Source organism: Phytophthora cinnamomi (assembly GCF_018691715.1).
Source record: "Phytophthora cinnamomi strain GKB4 chromosome Unknown Contig61, whole genome shotgun sequence".
NCBI lineage: Eukaryota > Oomycota > Peronosporomycetes > Peronosporales > Peronosporaceae > Phytophthora > Phytophthora cinnamomi.
Window position 1 is genome coordinate 570,503 of NW_027150994.1, and position 17,661 is coordinate 588,163.

Below are 17,661 nucleotides of genomic sequence, written 5' to 3' on the forward strand. Positions count from 1 at the left end.
TCAGCTCGGATGCAATCAGTTTCATCACCAAAAGACAAGCCGTGATTCGGTTTGTCCAAGACCTAATAGCAGCTTCTGTTGATCAACAGAAGCTGAACGCAGACAATGCGGGCAGAGGCAACACAAATGAATTTAAAGTTGGTTCATTAGTTTTGTTAGCTACACAAAACCTGCCTAGACATGCAGTTTCGGATTTCGGAGCAAGCAAGCTTGCTCCGCGCTTCATCGGGCCGTTCACTGTGTTGGCACGGCACGGCAACGCATACACGCTAGACATACCGTCTAGCATGCGCCTCCATCCGACCTTTACGTCGGACGGCTGAAGCCATACCGGCAGCACGAGCCATCTAGCTCGGCTGACCCGAAGCCTCGGCAGGAGCCGAGGCAGAAGCGGAGGACTTGGCCTCGGCGACGAGCAACCTCTCCTCCAGCGCGCGGACGCGCTGGAGCAACCCCTTCATCTGGGTCCCCAGCTCGACCTGGATGTTCGAGGCGGCCTGCGAGACCGCCGCGACTTGGGCCTTCTGGTTCGCCAGCTCCTGTTTTAGGGCGGCGAACTCAGCGCCCTGAAGACGCTCCACGACGGTCACCCGGTCGTGGAGAGGCGCATACTGATCAGCCCGGGGCTGATCATACCCGGGGCGTGTTCCCACCCCCGCCACCGCCGACCCGTGACGCCCGCGGCTCAACCCGCTGGATTGTTGAGCGGATTGTTGACCACAGTATCCCGAAAACGAACCCTCAAGGGGCTCGTTTTCGTATTCGTTGGAGAGGATTTCCTCCCCATCGAGATACATGGGAGCCGCGGAACGTCTTGCTGGAGGACGTTCCGGAAATGGTGAGGGCGTACGAGGAACAGTACGCGCTGGTGCATCGGAAGTAGTACGAGCGCTGCGATCATCGCTAGCGCCCGATCCCTCACGTGCTAAGAACTTAGCACGGAGCTCTTTGAGACTCTCGGGCACACGGAACGACGTGTACCCGTTCAGGTCGCGGTCGCTCAAGCGGACCGCGCCTGGAAAGCACTTCGTGCACTGAAAGCCCTCGGGCACAGCGCACGGCACATTTGCCTCCTCAGCAGCAACATGAAGTTGCTCCAGCTTTCCACGCTTCGAGTACGTCTCGAAGCGATCACGCGCTTGCTTAATCCGATCACGGTAAGCACTCGGCCTCTTGTTGAAGTTCTCAACAAAGGCGTTCCAGCTTTGACAAAGTGCCTGCCATTCGGGCACTTTGCTGCGAGAAGAGGTCTTCTTGCTTTGAAACCATCGGAGCTCATGAAAGAGTCCGATGTAGTATCGTGCCTTTGATGCGTTTCCGCATCAAAGTGCAGCTCGGCAGCCACAGCGTCATCTTTGATGGCGCTGCATACGTACAGCGGCACCTCATTCGGAGGTACCGAGTTCCCAAACCGGTCCGCGATCTCGGACGCGGACGGCATCCATGGATCGCGCGCTGCAGGCGCAGCGCGCGGAGAGCCTTGAGCTTTAACATCACGCGCTGCAGCAGCAGCGCGCGGAGTACTGAGAGCCCCAGCGGAAGCGAGTGGGGTATCGCTCTCAGTACGCGAACGCTTCGAACTCGAAGCGTCCGATTCGTCCCCCTTCACGCGGGCGAACGTTCTTGGCGTGAGGGTCGAGCGATTCGCTCGACACTGAGTCTTTACGCTTTGAGGGCGAGTCTTCCTCGCCCTCCATGTCTTCATCGTCGCCGTCAAAGTCGACGACGTCACCATACTTCGCCTTCTGGCGTTCGAGTAGTCGTCGATGGAGAGATGACTCCCCATCGACTTTGCGGACTTCTTCTGAGGCGCGCTCATCGTTGAATGAGCGCGGATTTCTTCTCCAAACGCGGAGAATTGACGAATGGTCAATTCCAAAGATTGACGTGCGGGGACCCCGCGCGTCTAACCTTAAGGGGGGATGGTGTAACGGGGTTACACGCACAAGTGGCTGCAAGCCACTTGTGAATTTAACAGATAGGTTATCTGTTAAACGTTTTGGATACTTCCTCACATTGGTGTAAGACACACCGATGGATACATTGAAGTGGACCACCACAATGAGTGGTCCACACATACCCAAAGATCCTATTGGTAGAAAGCAGCATCTTTCTACCAATCAGAGACATGCATATTAGCGGGGCTCTGACAGCCAGCCGCTGCCAACCCTTTCATAGATGATAAACAGTTTTTAGCAGCTTTTAGAGGAAGATCAATTTACAAACAATACGGTTCTCATTTTACCTAATCTAAGTCACTTGGAATCCTTTTGTTACTTAACTTATATTTGTGTATTCAAATATAATTAACCTAAGTAATTACTAAGTACTTACGCTTCCTCATACACGTTGCGCAACGTGTAAGCTAAAGTAGTGAGTCAAGTTAGACCCACTACAAGAAGGGACAAGTCATTCGTCACAAGGCCCGTCTCGTAGCCAAGGGTTACTCGCAACGTCACGGCGTGGACTACGAAGAGACGTACGCCCCGGTGGCTTATCTCAACTCGATTCGCGCCAAACTGGCGAAGTGTGTCGCAGATGGATACGACATCGAGCAATGCGACGTCGACACCGCGTTCCTGTACGGCAAGCTGGAAGAAGAGATCTACATGGACTTGCCAGAGGGACTCCGAGATCTCTTGGCACTTGCCGAAGAAGATGGTGAAGAGGACGTCGTTTGCATGTTGCTGCAAAGTTTGTACGGACTCAAGCAGGCGTCACGAATATGGAACGAAACGATTGACGCGCACCTCAAGGTGATGGGATTCAAGCCTGCTGACGCCGACCCGTGTGTGTACACAAGAGGGGATGGAGACGACCACTGCATTGTGTGTCTCTACGTGGACGACATGCTGATCGCATCGCGGGACAATGCGGTGATTACATCGGTGAAGGCTGGAATCGCGGAGAAGTTTCGAATCAAGAACCTCGGGCGCGCACGTTTCATTCTTGGAATTGAGATCGACTACAACATGGATCGCAAGACACTGAGGATATCTCAACAAGCGGACACCGAGTCGATCATCAAGAAGTTTGGGCAAGAGAACGCGAAGCCGTGCACATCGCCTATGGAAGCTGGAGTTCATCTGACCAAGGCCGACGAACCGCAGGCGGAAGAAGAGAAGACCAAGATGAAGTCGAAGCCCTACCGATCGCTGGTGGGCAGCCTGATGTACCTGGCATGTGGAACACGACCTGACATTTCGGTCGCGGTTGTCAAGTTGAGTCGTTTCCTGGAGAACCCTGGCCAGAAGCACTGGGACGCCGGAATCAAGGTAGTGCGCTACCTACTGAAGACCAAGGACGTGGGAATCACGTACGATGGGTTATGTGGAACCGAGCTCGTCGCCTACTCGGATGCGGACTGGGCCGGCAGCCGCGACGACCGTCGTTCCGTAAGCGGGACGATGTTGATGATGTGCGGTGCTCCTGTGGTGTGGCGTTCGACGTATCAGAAGACTATCGCGTTAAGTTCTACAGAGGCCGAGTATATGGCGCTGAGCGAATGCGTGAAGGAGTGCGTCTGGATGCGCCGTCTATTGAAGGACATTGGCACTGAACAAGTGGGGGCTACGGTGATCCATGAAGACAACCAAGGCGCGATGGCATTGGCGAAGAATGTTGGATACCAAGCTCGCACGAAACACATCGACATACGCTACCACTTCATTCGCGAGAAGGTGGTGAGCAACGAAGTCGCGTTGGAGTATGTGGAGACCAAGAACCAGCTCGCTGACTTCATGACAAAGGGTCTATCGTCGAAGACGCTCCGCTACTTGATGATGTGTAGCAACGTTGGACCCAAGCTCGAGACATCGAATTGAGTGGGGGTGTTGAGGTTGCACTTCGCTGTCTGATCGACTGGATCCCTACCGCGAGGCAGACGGACTGCGCGTGCTAGCACGTGCCACCGGGGTCTGTGGTTGAAGATGGGAAGATCTCGCAACCTGATTGGCTGGACTATCTCTGATACTGGAATGTGATTGGACGACAACTTCAATTTGGGTGCTTATGATTTGCATGTGTTGAGTCAACCGTTTTGAGCCGCAGCCGTGACTAGGCGGATCAGTCTTACGACTGGCAACTTCGTTTGGACCGCAGCCGAGATCGTTTGGACCACATCTACAAGCCTCACCTACTAGGGAACATTGCATACAGTAGGGACTGCTAGCTGGCAAACACACTAACCTAAATCGAGCTCACTTTCGGATTTCCTTCCAACTACTCACTCGACTACCAAGCCTCATTCGCACACTCTCAATTCTCGTTTGGCAATGTAACCCACTATTACCTCAAGAGGAGATGCTTGGCAATAATTTTTGGGTAGTTTCATCCTCCTTTGACTGATATTAGCCGAACAATATTTCAAAAGGTGGTATCAACTATTTTGGCCAGTAAAATTGCTGCAAGCAAAATGATAACTAGTGGGCGAAATCAATACAAAGCTATTACGGGTCTTCGCGCGATTATCAGAACTCGGGGAGCTATGCCGCAATAACAGGCTGCCTCAGGCAGAGATAGATCTCTGTCGGCTCACTACGCCACCTGGCTGATCTTATCCGAAGAAGTCCAAGTGATTTGCCTGTGTGGCCAGGTCGAGAAAGGGGTGGGGTCACGTCCTCTCCACCTTCGCGCCAGTGTGCGATCAGCTCAGTCCCAACCGACCTCTGGAGTGATACATGGCGGACTCGCTGTCGAACGACCAGGTCTTGATAGACGACATCGTCGGGCTGCTCGATTTCGACGCCCCGCTCACGCCCAAGGTGCCGACCATCGGGTTGATAGGAGACGCAAGCAACAAATCTTCGCCCTTCGTGACACAAGTCGTGGACACCGTAAGCCCATCTAGCGCCAGCAGTGACGACAACGCCCAGGCCAACAAACGCAGCACCAAAAGGGAGAAGGAGAAGGTCCGACAACGGCGACATCGCCAGCGACTCAAAGATAGTCGCGACGAGCTTCAGTGCCAAGTAAACGAGCTCTCCCGACACTTGGAGGCCTTGGCGCAAGAGGCAGAGAGGCAGAGGCAGAAGATGGAGGCAGCCAGCAACCAACGCACCAGCTCTGGCTGGATGGAGGCGGATTTCCAGCGAACTCAACGACTCAAGTCGGAAGCGCGACAGCTACAGCTAGTCTCCGCTATGGCGTATCAAGCGGAGTACATTAAAAAAAGTCTCCGCCGAATGTACAGCAAGGCTAATGCGGACAGAGCCGGCAGGTTTCCTCTGGAGACTAGTATTCCGATATTCCACTCGATGACAAGCGTACTGTACACCACGTATCTGCAGCAGCTAGAAGGCTGCTACGCTCGAGTGGACACGGTAATGGATGCTTGTGGTGTGGTTTTGCTGCCTGAAACAACTCTGGTCACCACCATCCACAGACGCAATTCAGACGGTGATGTGGCGTATATCCAGCACGTGAACAGGGCCATGCTGCCGTACTCGTTTCAACAGACGTGCGACGTAGCGTGGAGAGCTGTACAGGAACATGAGGTACCAGCTTTCGGCGACATCGAGGTTGCTCCAGACAGCGACGTATTTATGAGGTCTCGAGTACTCCGGGCTGCGGGCATTGGTACGTTGGCACAGCGCTATGTTTCGCGTCGCTATTTCGACGAAAAGCGTATGGTCCTAGTCTGGAAGGTGTCCTCGGAGGGTGATGACGCATTCCGCGGGCTTCACGCAGAAGAAACGGGTTGGCTCTGCGTCGAGCCATCGCCTGGGGGTGTGGTCCTTTCGGGCTGCGTCCAACAAGTTCCCATGCGGTTTTGCGACCCCCAGTGTCCGCAGCCCGCGATTACGCCGTTTTACAACTTGTTGAGCAAGTCGTTAGAGGCGGATAAAGTGGAAATGACGACGAACATGTGGAGAATGCTACTTGACGACGTTCGGACCGGTATCGAATGCTAGCTACTTCATGTAGTATCGATGTAGAATAAACAATATAAATGAGCCTCCATTGCTAGGCACCTCAGTTCGTCGCGCGTGCTCTTTTGTTGAAGGCGGAATATTCAGTACTTCGTTGCTCCTCTAGCCCAGCCTCATAGCTGGTATCACCAGTCTCATCGCTAAAGGTACTGGAGGCGATACTGATACGTTCTGTGCGTTCGGTGTGGGGAGGGGGATGAGAAGTTCTTCAAAACCTTCGTCACTGGGAACAATATTGCCATGTCTTTGGTTTCAAACTCCATTTTCTCAATTTTTTTTGTTGCGCTTGCAATTTCGGTTGTGAGAGCTGTGCTCACCAAGGCAGGTCATCGTCAAGCAGAAAGAGACAGTAAACATTATCCTGAGCAAACAATGTACACGTGAAATGTGTAGGATTGAGCACTGAGACAGAAATGCCGCAGAGAAAACGGCGATGTTATTATTGTATTGATCCACATTGTTGCATATTCAAGCAATTATGGCGGCTAGTCATCATGGCCCCGCGTCACGATGAGTGCTGATTCGAGGAGTAGCAGCACTCGAAGAGCTCAACTCCAGGATGGAAAAATCCGCCGCCGGAACGCACAGCGAGATATACAGTATCTAAAACAAAGGCAGACAAGCGGCTATACTGCATACAACTTATAGATATACTCGGGTATACCCGAAGAAGAATTAAATTTGATTAACTATTTAGCGGGCGTTTCGTTTTGCTAGCTACAGGTAGACCGATTGGCTACAGTAAACAATTTGGTCTTATCTTGGGATCCGAATTGGTTCGCTTGGAGTGGGTAATCGTATTTGATGTCGGCGTATCAAAACCTAGTCGTTTAAGCACGTCAGCAACTGCCTGTTTGGATAGCTTGAGCGTATCGGGATGCTGGAAGATATACCGGCAATGTCTACCAAATGACTTCACCAATCTCTGAATATTTGGCTGGTTATCTTCTGTTTCATGAAAGTGCAATTCATTGCGTAATCGCCAAGTTGAATGAAAAACTATATCTGTATGAACTCTCCATAATATTAGTAAAACTTTGTATTGGTGTCTCCATCCCGCTTTGATGTCTTGTGGTGTGGGAAAAGCAAAAGCTGCCAGCATAAGTCTGTGCGGAAAGCGTTTCTCCATGGATTCCAAAGAGTCACCACATTTCATGTATTGCAGGGCATGTGAAGAAACAGTGTTCAACTGTTTCAATGGCTGTACATGCTTCCCGAACACATTCCTGTACTTTTGGAATGCGCAACAATCAGATCTCCAAAAATCAGTCGAAGCATGACGTCATGGACTACAGGAGTAAGACATCGGCGCAGTAGATTGTACTGGGATAGTGTCGAATGAATTCGTATCCTAGCTCTTGCATTGGTTGAGTGCTGATCACGTTAGCAGGTCGTAGAAGTTCGTTCCAATCTGTCAACTGAAGGTTCGGGAAAAATCTGGTTCCTTTGTCTGTTATCACTCCAAATGTTGGTGGAAAAATCCCCATCGTAGCGGCACTCACTCCACCAGCTTCTGGGTGAGGTAACACTCGACGAAATACTTGAGTCATTTGATGGTATAACGTAAATATATCAGACACAAAAATTCTTGATCCTAGCATCGGCCGTACCAGTGTGCGAATCTTACAGAAAAACCCGTAAGCAGTGGGCCAGGGATGACATTCATCCAGAAAGTCAGCTACACATCGAAGTTGTTTATGCGCTAGTTCACGGCACAGGAATCTAAAGTTATTTGTTCCTATTCCCAAAGGTGTACGAGCCGCTTCTTGTCGATGAAAAACTTGAAAGGTTGTTGATATATTCCACCAGATTGGACTACACAGCGCGTATTGAACCTCTTTTGCTCTCGTGTACTGTAAAGAGTAACGGTGAGGCCATTTTAAACGGTTCCAATCCTTAATAGCTGACGCCACCAAATAGGTAGCTTCGTTGCCCCCCAACCAGGCGGTTTTGGTGGGTTCTGGAGAAGAAACTCAGCAGACCACTTCCGAGAATATGCTCCGTACCGTTGGAACAGTACTTTTGCGATTTGAGCTGGAATGCTCGTGTAGCGGCAAGGTCCGGAGGAGCCTCGGAGTGGGCGCCTCTTCGGCAAAAGATTTTTGACTTGGAAAATGTATTGGTAGGACCATCAAAGAGACCTGATGGAGGAACAGCAGCATGGGCGTGCTGTTAGAGTGTCGTGAGACGGAGTCGAGGGGCAGCAGCGGCTGGAGCAGGAGCAGCAGTGGATGGAACAGAAGAAGTATGGGTATACCCGTAGGCGTTGCTGCGCTCAGCGCGGCTTCGGGCGTAGTTAGCCGTCTAAACCGCAATCAAATCAAATCAAATCCGTATCGTTGGAACAATAATCCCGTTATTGGACGGTACCACACAGAGTCTGTATCTTCATTGTGAGTTTGCAGCGCCTGTATAAATTGTTGAAGTATCTTAAAATGCTGTCTTTTGACTATTACTGCGATGTCCAGTACTCCGATTCCATCTTTTCCTCGTGGTAATATCGCCATTCCTTTTTTTACTATGTTTATTCCCCCGGATCTTGTTGACACTCTATTGTACAGCACGTATCGGGTGCCACCGATTAATAAAACGAACTGGGATATTAACTGTGGTTGTGAAGTACCAAATCGTTGATACTATCATCGCTTCAACAATTAACCGGCGCCCCATTAGAGTACGTGCCCTTCCCTTCCACAAGCGAAGACGATTCATTAACTTTTGATCCAAAGTCTCGGCTAGTTGGGTGGAGGTATCAAATTTCCGAACGGAATTCCAAGGTATTTTACGATCTCGTCATTCTGCAGCGAATGTAGTGGTTCGAGCTTGGGTGCTGGGCGATGCCTATTTAGACTCATAATCACACTCTTGGCAGGGTTAAGCTTCGCGCCTGATCCAGCACAATACATGTCAACTATTCGCAATTGTCGTTGTAGATGTGTTACATCCATTGAAAATAACAGTGTCGTCTGCGAAAAAGGCCACAGGAATCGATACCTCCTCATCAACCGCAACACCGCACTGCCGTTGTGCACGAATCAAATTTCCTAAAGGTTCCAGAGCTAAAGCAAAAAGAAAAGGTGATATCGAATCACCTTGCTTAACCCCTCGAGAGGGCTCTAGAGCAGCTTGCGCCCATCCATTTATCATTAATGACCATTGTGACCGATTGTAGAGGAGCTTTATCCATGTTAAAAACTTGGGTCCAAAACCTTGACGCTCCATTACTTTCAGTAAATAGTCTCTATTCACGCGGTCATATGCTTTGGCAACATCAAGAAATGCAGCAACAGCTTTCCCCCCTCGACTAGTTACCAAATGTTGAAGATCTCAAACTAGCATTACTTGGTGATGAGTGGATCTTCCAGGAATGAAAACTTTTTGATCTGGATGAACTAGCAATGTCATGAAAGGTTTTAGTCTCTCTGTCAGTGTTTTGGATAGTGCCTTGACTTCCACGGGCATTAATGTTATCGGTCGATAATTACCAGGGTTCGATCGGTCCCCCTTTTTGAAAAGGAGCACCACCGATGAATACCTCTGGTGTGGTAGAAGTTCTCCCCGTTGCAGTTGATATCGAAACACAATGCGTAGTATTTCTCCAAACACCGCAGAAGCAATGTGATAAAAGGCTGTGGTGAATCCATCGGGCCCCGGAGCAGAATGCCCACGCATGGATCGTATTGCATCAGCTACTTCTTCGCCGGTTAGCTCCGAATCAAGAATTTGTTTTGCTTCCGTTGTAAGCGTACGATCAATTGAGTCCAGTAATTGCTGTTGGGCATTATCATTTGGCTGTGGTTCACTTTGCGCGTATCAAGAATCTACGAGGATTTTCCCCCAATGACGTTGAAAGCCACTAACAATGTCTGCTGGGTCGCTAGATACTGTTCCCTCTGAGCGCATTATCGAATCCAACGGTGTATGTCGTAGTTCAAAACGTGGAGAGCGAAAGATAAACGTCGAGCTTTTCTCTGATTCAGTTACCGTGCGTTCAAATCCAACTGTACTTTGAAACGCCTCCCATTCTTCCTTACATTCCTCGTATCTCTCCTTTGCAAAATAAAGATCTAAAGAGATCTACTCGTTGTCGCTATCTCGAGCAGCAGCCGAAGCACATTCTTCCAATTGCTGTCGAGCATGGGTGAGTTCAGCTCGTTCAGTTGATTTTAAATTATGCTGGCATTTCTTGAGGTAGCTCTTCATTCGCTGTTTCCATGTTTTCCACACAATTCCGGGATTCCTCGAGGTTTTTAGAATCTGGAGGACCTTTTTAGCTTCCTCCCGTATATCATCTCGGAGTTGTAGTATCTGAAGAAACCAGTCAGGAAGTCGCCAAAAACCCGGGCCAGTGGGGTGATGCCACGATGTGAGCTCAACATGGTGAGCTCTGTGGTCACTACCTTCCCAATCTTTATATCCAGAATCATGCTAACTTGATGATGTCAAATCGTCAGAAATAAACATATAGTCTAGCCGATTCCGACGAGGAATTGGACCCGAAAATAAGGTTGAGTCTGGATGATGGAGTCTCCATGCATCTACAACATTTAGGTCTGTCATCCATGATATCAAAGCATTCCTACTGGAGTGAGGTCGAGAACATGCAGTGATCGTATCAACTCGCGGATCCAAAGCTAAATTAAATTCTCCACAGATCACATGGATCAGATGAGTATTGTCTCCGTCATTATCAAAATCAGTCGGTAGTCGTTCAAATAGTGCATTTCTCGAAGCCGCATCGTTTGGTGCATGTAACGGGGTTACACGCACAAGTGGCTACAAGCCACTTGTGATGTTAACAGATAGGATATCTGTTAAAAGTTTTAGATACGTCCTCACCTTGGTGTAAGTCACAGCAATGGATACATTGAAGTGGTCCACCACAATAAGTGGTCCACACCTACCCAAAGATCCTATTGGTAGAAAGCAGCATCTTTCTACCAAATTAGAGACATGCATATCGGCGGGCCAGCCGCTGTCAACCCCTTTCATAAATGATAAACAGTTTTAGCAGATTTAGGAGGAAGATCAATTTACAAACAATACAGTTCTCATTTTACCTAATCTAAGTCACTTGGAGTCTTTATTTGATTTACATTATACTTGTGTACTCAAGTACAATTAATTCAAATTATTACTAAGTACTTACGCTTCCTCATACACGTAGCGCGACGTGTAAGCTAAAGTAGTGAGTCAAGTTAGACCCACTACACCTGGTAGCACTTTGTAGTCCGTCCAGCGACAGACTGCTTGACGTTCATACGCGGTGTACGAACGCGGAGCCGAGAACCACATGAGCACGGAGGGCCCATGGAGAGCTCCAACACGCCTGCAACGCATGTTGCACGCGCTGACTGCCCCCACCTGTCTGACCCAGAGTGGGAAGCCCTCCAACGACTGTCAACAGTCATTGGAGAAGCGGCGATAGCTACGATGCTGCGTACGCTATCGCCGACGGAGCAACATGGTGTTGCTCTGGAGTTCATCATGAAGGATCAGCGTGATGTTGCTTCCTCAGTGACGGCGTCGTCAGGGACGACACCGCGTGCTCAACCATTAAAGTTGAGCGTAAGCAATTACGTGGGAAGAAAGGGCGAGCCTCTCCTCCGATGGCTTGTCGAACTCGACACAGCCATAGCGGCTCGACGCATCGTCGACCCGCTGTCGAAGGTCGCGTTCGCCATGTCCTGCCTTGGCGGACGCGCAAGGAGTTGGGCGTATGGACGCCGACTCTCCGATCCTACGTGCTTTAGTACGTACGAAGTATTCAAAGAGGAGCTCAGACAAGCGTTTGAGCCCCCGCAAAACGAGTTCCGGTCAAGGGCGGAGTTCCTCGACCTTCAGCAAGGTAAGCATGACGTCCATGCTTACGCGCAGCGCGCACGATGCTTGGTCTCGAACATCGTGACCAACCCGATAGACGAGGCGACTCAAGTCGTTACATTCATGAAGGAGCTTTGCGATAGGCCCGTGAAGACCTATCTCTTCCGAGAGTACCCGAGTACTCTCAAACCTGCAATCACCCTTGCCATGCAAGAAGCGTTTAGCCTGCGGCAGGGTAAACTCCATGCAGACGTCCCGAAGCCGCAACCGCGCCCGATAGCGAGGACGAGAGGTCCGGAACCCATGGACTCTCGAACGCAACAACTGCTGGTTACCAGCATCAGGGAGGTGACGTCCGTTGCGAAAGGATCGGTCACTTTGCACGGGAGTGCACAGCTCCCATGCCCCCTGGAGGTGGCCGTCATGGCGATGCTAGGCATCGCCGCGGACCAACAAAAAACGCGAACATCCAGTAGGCGCGGGGCGCCCTACTGGTAATGCGGTCACGCGTGCCGACATCGGGCACGCGACACTGAGGACTGCAATCCCCAGTGGGCCTAGCTCTCGCTGCAAGAATCAAGATGACAGACCGAACCTAGTCATCCCGAAAGTTTACTCGAAGAGAGCGAACGACTCGCTTCGAGCTTTGGTAGATTCAGGCGGGTCGAAAAATTTTGTTCGACTACGGATCCTGCCGAGACTTGACTTCGAGGAGGTAAATGTACCTCGAAGTCTTCTGGAGGTACGACTGGCAACAGGTGCCATCGTGAAGACCGAGAAGCGCGCCGTGAACGTGCGCTTCTCGTAGAAACAACGAGTGTTTGTCGAACACTTTATCGTCCTGGACATAGACGATAAGTTCGACGTAGTAATGGGCACGCCGTGACTTGCACGGCATGATCCGGTGATAGACTGGAAGAAGCGCACGCTCGTGCGCTTCGGCCGCGTCAGCGGAACAGAGAGCGATGACCCTGTTACCGCAGCGCACACACCAGCAGGTGCGCGCGGCTCACCAGTCGAGACAGCGCTTAATGCTGCTGTCCCGGAGTGCCCAAGAAGTGCGCGAGGGCGCGCACAAGTGAGACCACCGTCGGCAATACCGCCGACGTCAGAAGAAAACGATGTGCTGGTTCCGGGAACCAACACCCACGTTCAAGTGTGTAAGGGACAGTCCCTGACCCGACGAGGTCAGGTCGACAACGACGCGTCGGCTTCGGGAGCCGACGCACCTTCGGTCGTGAGGGGCTCCGCCAATAAATGGCGTCGAGGTGGCGAAGGCGTGTCAACTCCGGGAGTTGCCGCTGCAAACAGTGCGGACGGTTGCAAACGTACCGCACTGACGCAATTTGCATGCTGTCCTACAGCCGGGCTTGGTACCGCGCGCCCGCGGACAGGGTCCGCCGGCGAACAACTGTCCACGGCCGGGCCTGGATCAAAAGAACAATTGTGCGGGGCCGGGCTCCGCACAACAAGAAGGCGGCGCAAGCGAAGAACGCCGCGCAAGTCTCGGTCCGGGACCGAGACGCAACAAGAACCGTCTGCTGAGCAGACTGAGGCGGTGACGCCGGATATCGAGACGCTAAGCGTCTTGACGCGCACCGATACTGGATTCCAGTAGCGTGACATGGAACTCGCTAATCCTCCGACGACGGCGTCGGAGTTGACTTCGCTTCCAGTCATGAGCTGGAAGCGCTTCGCGCGCGACTTGCACGTTGGACGCATCGAGCAGGTCTGCGTTCTTTCGAACAGCGAAAGAACGGAGAGCGAGAGCGAAGAGCTGAGACAGCTCTTCATGGGAAATATCACTGAGAGTGAAGACACCCTCAGTGCGAAGACGAAGCGAGGGCGCTGCGAGGAACAAGGTTGGGACTCGTTAAGGTCGAGTCCCTATTACGGACTGTTGAGGGAGTACGTCTTTGTACTCCCGGAAGAGATTCCTGCGGAGCTTCCGCAGGATAAGGGCATTCAGCACGAGATTGATCTCGTACCGGGCACGAAGTACTGTGTCACGCGGCAGTGGCCACTGCCGCGAGAACAAGTAAAAACAATCGACGACTTCTTTGAAAGTCGTCGCAAAGCTGGACAAGTGCGGGAATCAAAGTCCCCGCACAGTGCTCCGACGTTCTGTGTCAAAACGCCACACGGCGGATGGCGCATCGCTCATGTGTATAACAAGCTGAACGATGTGACGGTACTGGCACAGACGCCGATACCACGAAAAGATGTTATCATCGATTCGATGGTCGGGAGCACCGTTTACAGTGCTCTCAACTTGCGAGATGGATTCTATCATATCCTAACACGTGAGAGCGACATCCCTCTCACGGCAGTGAGCACGCCAAGTGGCATGCTCTGGGAGTGGCTAGTAATGCCGCAGGGGCTTAAGAACGCCCCTGCGACCTTCAACAGGTGCGTGACGCACTTGTTGCGCTCGGTGCGCGACTTCGCGCCGAGCTACTTCGATGATGTGTTCATCCACAGCCGAGCTGTGGACGGGAAGACCGACGTAGAGATGCACCGGGTGCATCTCCGGAAGCTACTTGAACTTATGCGAAAGCATCAGCTCTACGCGAACCTGAAGAAGTGTATCTTCGGGGCGAGCGAGATACCCGTCCTCGGGTGTCTCGTAGGGGAAAATGGTGTTCGCCCTGACCCGGAAAAGGTCAGAGTGATTAATGAATGGCCAACGCCTTCAAGTGTCAAGGAACTGAGGCAGTTCCTTGGCTTGGCCACGTACGTGAAGGATTATGCGGGCAAGATCCACCCGCTGTCGCAGCTTCTTAAGAAAGAAGCTGTGTGGAATTGGACACCCGATTGCCAAAAGGCATTCGATGCAGTCAAGCGGGGCTTGACTGAGGCGCCGATCTTGGCAGTGGCTGACCAAGATCGCCCATTTCACGTAGTGTGCGACGCATCCGACTTCACGATCGGATGCGCGTTGATGCAGCACGATCACGAGGGCCGTGATCGTGTCGTCTACTACCAGTCGGGTCAGCTGAGCGTAACTATCTGGTACATGACAAGGAACTCCTTGGCATGAAATACGCACTCGCAAAGTTCCGAGTGTATTTGCGTGGATGTAGACCATTTGTAGTCTACACCGACCATGCATCACTGCGCACAGCAGTGAAGTCACCTCACATATCACAAAGTATGGCGAGATGGCTCTCATTCTTTGCGGAGTATAACTTCCGGGTCGAATACAAACCCGGAAGATTGAATGTAGTGGCCGACGCGTTGTCACGTCGGCCGGACTACAGAGAAGCTGCTGACGTCAAAGCCATCGACGCCATGCGATCGAGCTCACCCACGTTTTCTCTGTTGGACGACATGAAGGCCGCGTACGCGCACGACGCGGACACGAAGCTCTTGCTGGCCTATGGCAAAGCGCCTTCTGATAAGTCTCATCAAAAGCTGTCCAAGCACCTTCGTGTGCGTGCACACCGCTTTCGAGTGCGCGACGGACTACTGCTTTACAATGCAGTCGACGACAACTCGGATCGCGTTGTCGTGCCGAATGACCGTGATCTGCGACTCAGGATCATGTCCGAATACCATGATGCCCCGACTGTGGGATATCTCGGATGTGAGAAGACATATGTCCTTCTCACGCGCGACTTCTACTGGCACCACCAGTGTAAGTGGGTGCGCAAGTACATCCGTGTTTGCGAGGTATGCCAACGCGTAAAGCCTGCGCGAATGGCGCAGGCTCCTTTGCAATCACTACCGACTCCGTCGGAGTGTTGGAAGTCCATGTCATTGGACTTCATCTTTGGTCTTCCTCCGGACAACGGAGGGAACACCGGTGTTGTGGTCTTCGTCGACCGCTTCAGCAAGATGGTACATCTTGCTGCGGTGCCGGCAGAGGTGACCGCGAAACAGACGGCCCGTCTGTTCGTCGACATGGTGTTCAAACACCATGGTATGCCGACCGACATCGTGTCGGACAGAGACCCGCGCTTCACAGCGCACCTGTGGCAAGAAGTGTTTACACTTCTTGGGAGCCAACTTTCAATGTCGACTGCGGATCATCCGCAGACGGACGGTCAAACCGAGCGCGTGAATCGCGTACTCGTCGACATTTTAAAGAGCTACGCTCACTCGTTCCAATACTGGAGCGAGTGTTTATCGATGGCAGAGTTTGCCATCAACAACTCAGTGCATGCCTCGACCGGGCATACACCGTTCTACGTGAAGGCCATGCGGCATCCACGTCTACCGAGTTTACTCGGAGTGATGGCTCCCACTTTAAGTGGGGGAGGATCTACGACTGCAATACAGCAGCCGCAGAAAACCGCTGACGCTTGCACAGTGTCAGCTGCAGCAATGAACAAACCACATGAGTCTGCGCAGGGCGCAGACTCCCCAACAACAAGGACAAAGACCACGGGTCTGCGCAGGGCGCAGACACCGCGAAGAGCCATACAAAGTCCGGGCCTCCAGCGAAAAACTAGCTAAATGACTTCATCTCGGATGCAACCAACTTCATTACCAAAAGACAAGCCGTAATTCGGTTTGTCCAGGATGCAACAGCAGCTTCTGTTGATCAACAGAAGCTGAATGCAGACAATGTGGGCAGAGGCAACACAAATGAATTCAAAGTTAGATCATTAGTTTTGTTAGCTACACAAAACCTGCCTAAACATGCCGTTTCGGATTTCAGAGCAAGTAAGCTTGCTCCGCGCTTCATCGGGCCGTTCACTGTGTTGGCACGGCACGGCAACGCTTACACGCTAGACATACCGTCTAGCATGCGCCTCCATCCTACCTTTTACGTCGGGCAGCTGAAGCCATACCTGCAGCACGAGCCATTTAGCTCGGCTGACCCGAAGCCTCGGTAGGAGCCGACCAGAAGCGGAAGCCTTGGCCTCAGCGACGAGCAGCATCTCCTCCAGCGCGCGGACGCGCTGGAGCAACCCCTTCATCTGGGTCCCCAGCTCGACCTGGATATTCGAGGCGGTCTGCGAGACCGCCGCGACTTGGGCCTTCTGGTACGCCAGCTCCGGCTTCAGGGCGGCGAACTCAGCGCCCTGTAGACGCTCCACGGCGGTCACCCGGTCATGGAGAGGCGCGTACTGATCAGCCCGGGGCTGATCATACCCGGGGCGTGTTCCCACCCCCGCCACCGCCGATCCGTGATGCCCGCGGCTCAACCCGCTGGATTGTTGAGCGGATTGTTGACCATAGTATCCCGAAAACGAACCCTCAAGGGGCTCGTTTTCGTATTCGTTGGAGAGGATTTCCTCCCCATCAAGATACATGGGAGCCGCGGAACGTCTTGCTGGAGGACGTTCCGGAAATGGTGAGGGCGTACGAGGAGCGGTACGCGCTGGCGCAGCGGAAGTAGTGTGAGCGCTGCGGTCATCGCTAGCGCCCGAACCCTCACGTGCTAAGAATTTAGCGCGGAGCTCTTTGAGACTCTTGGGCACACGGAACGACGTGTACCCATTCAGGTCGCGGTCGCTCAAGCTGACCGCTCCTGGGAAGCACTTCGCGCACTGAAAGCCCTCGCGCTCAGCGCACGGCACATTAGCCTCCTCCGCAGCAACGTGGAGTTGCTCCAACTTTCCACGCTTCGAGTATGTCTCGAAGCGATCACGCTCTTGCTTAATGCGATCACGGTAAGCACTCGGCTTCTTGTTGAAGTTTTCAACAAAGGCGTTCCAACTTTGACAAGGTGCCTGCCACTCGGGCACTTTGCTGCGAGAAGATGTTTTCTTGCTTTGAAACCATCGGAGCTCATGGAAGAGTCCGATGTAATAATCGCGCCTTTGATGCGTCTCCGCATAAAGTACAGCTCGGCAGCCACGGCGTCATCCTTGATGGCGCTGCATACGTATAGTGGCACCTCATTCGGCGGTACCGAGTTCCCATACCGGTCCGAGATCTCGGACGCGGACGGCATCCA

At 52.2% G+C, this 17,661-nt stretch overlaps 1 protein-coding gene across 1 annotated transcript; it reads left to right on the top strand.

The window, feature by feature from the left end:
* Positions 1 to 4,679: 4,679 nt before the first annotated feature.
* Positions 4,680 to 5,912, top strand: IUM83_17598 (NPP1 protein; the record flags this gene model as incomplete). Its single annotated transcript, XM_067942560.1, has 1 exon — positions 4,680 to 5,912. The coding sequence occupies one exon, from the start codon at positions 4,680 to 4,682 to the stop codon at positions 5,910 to 5,912; it is 1,233 nt and encodes a 410-aa protein (XP_067787371.1).
* Positions 5,913 to 17,661: the final 11,749 nt, after the last annotated feature.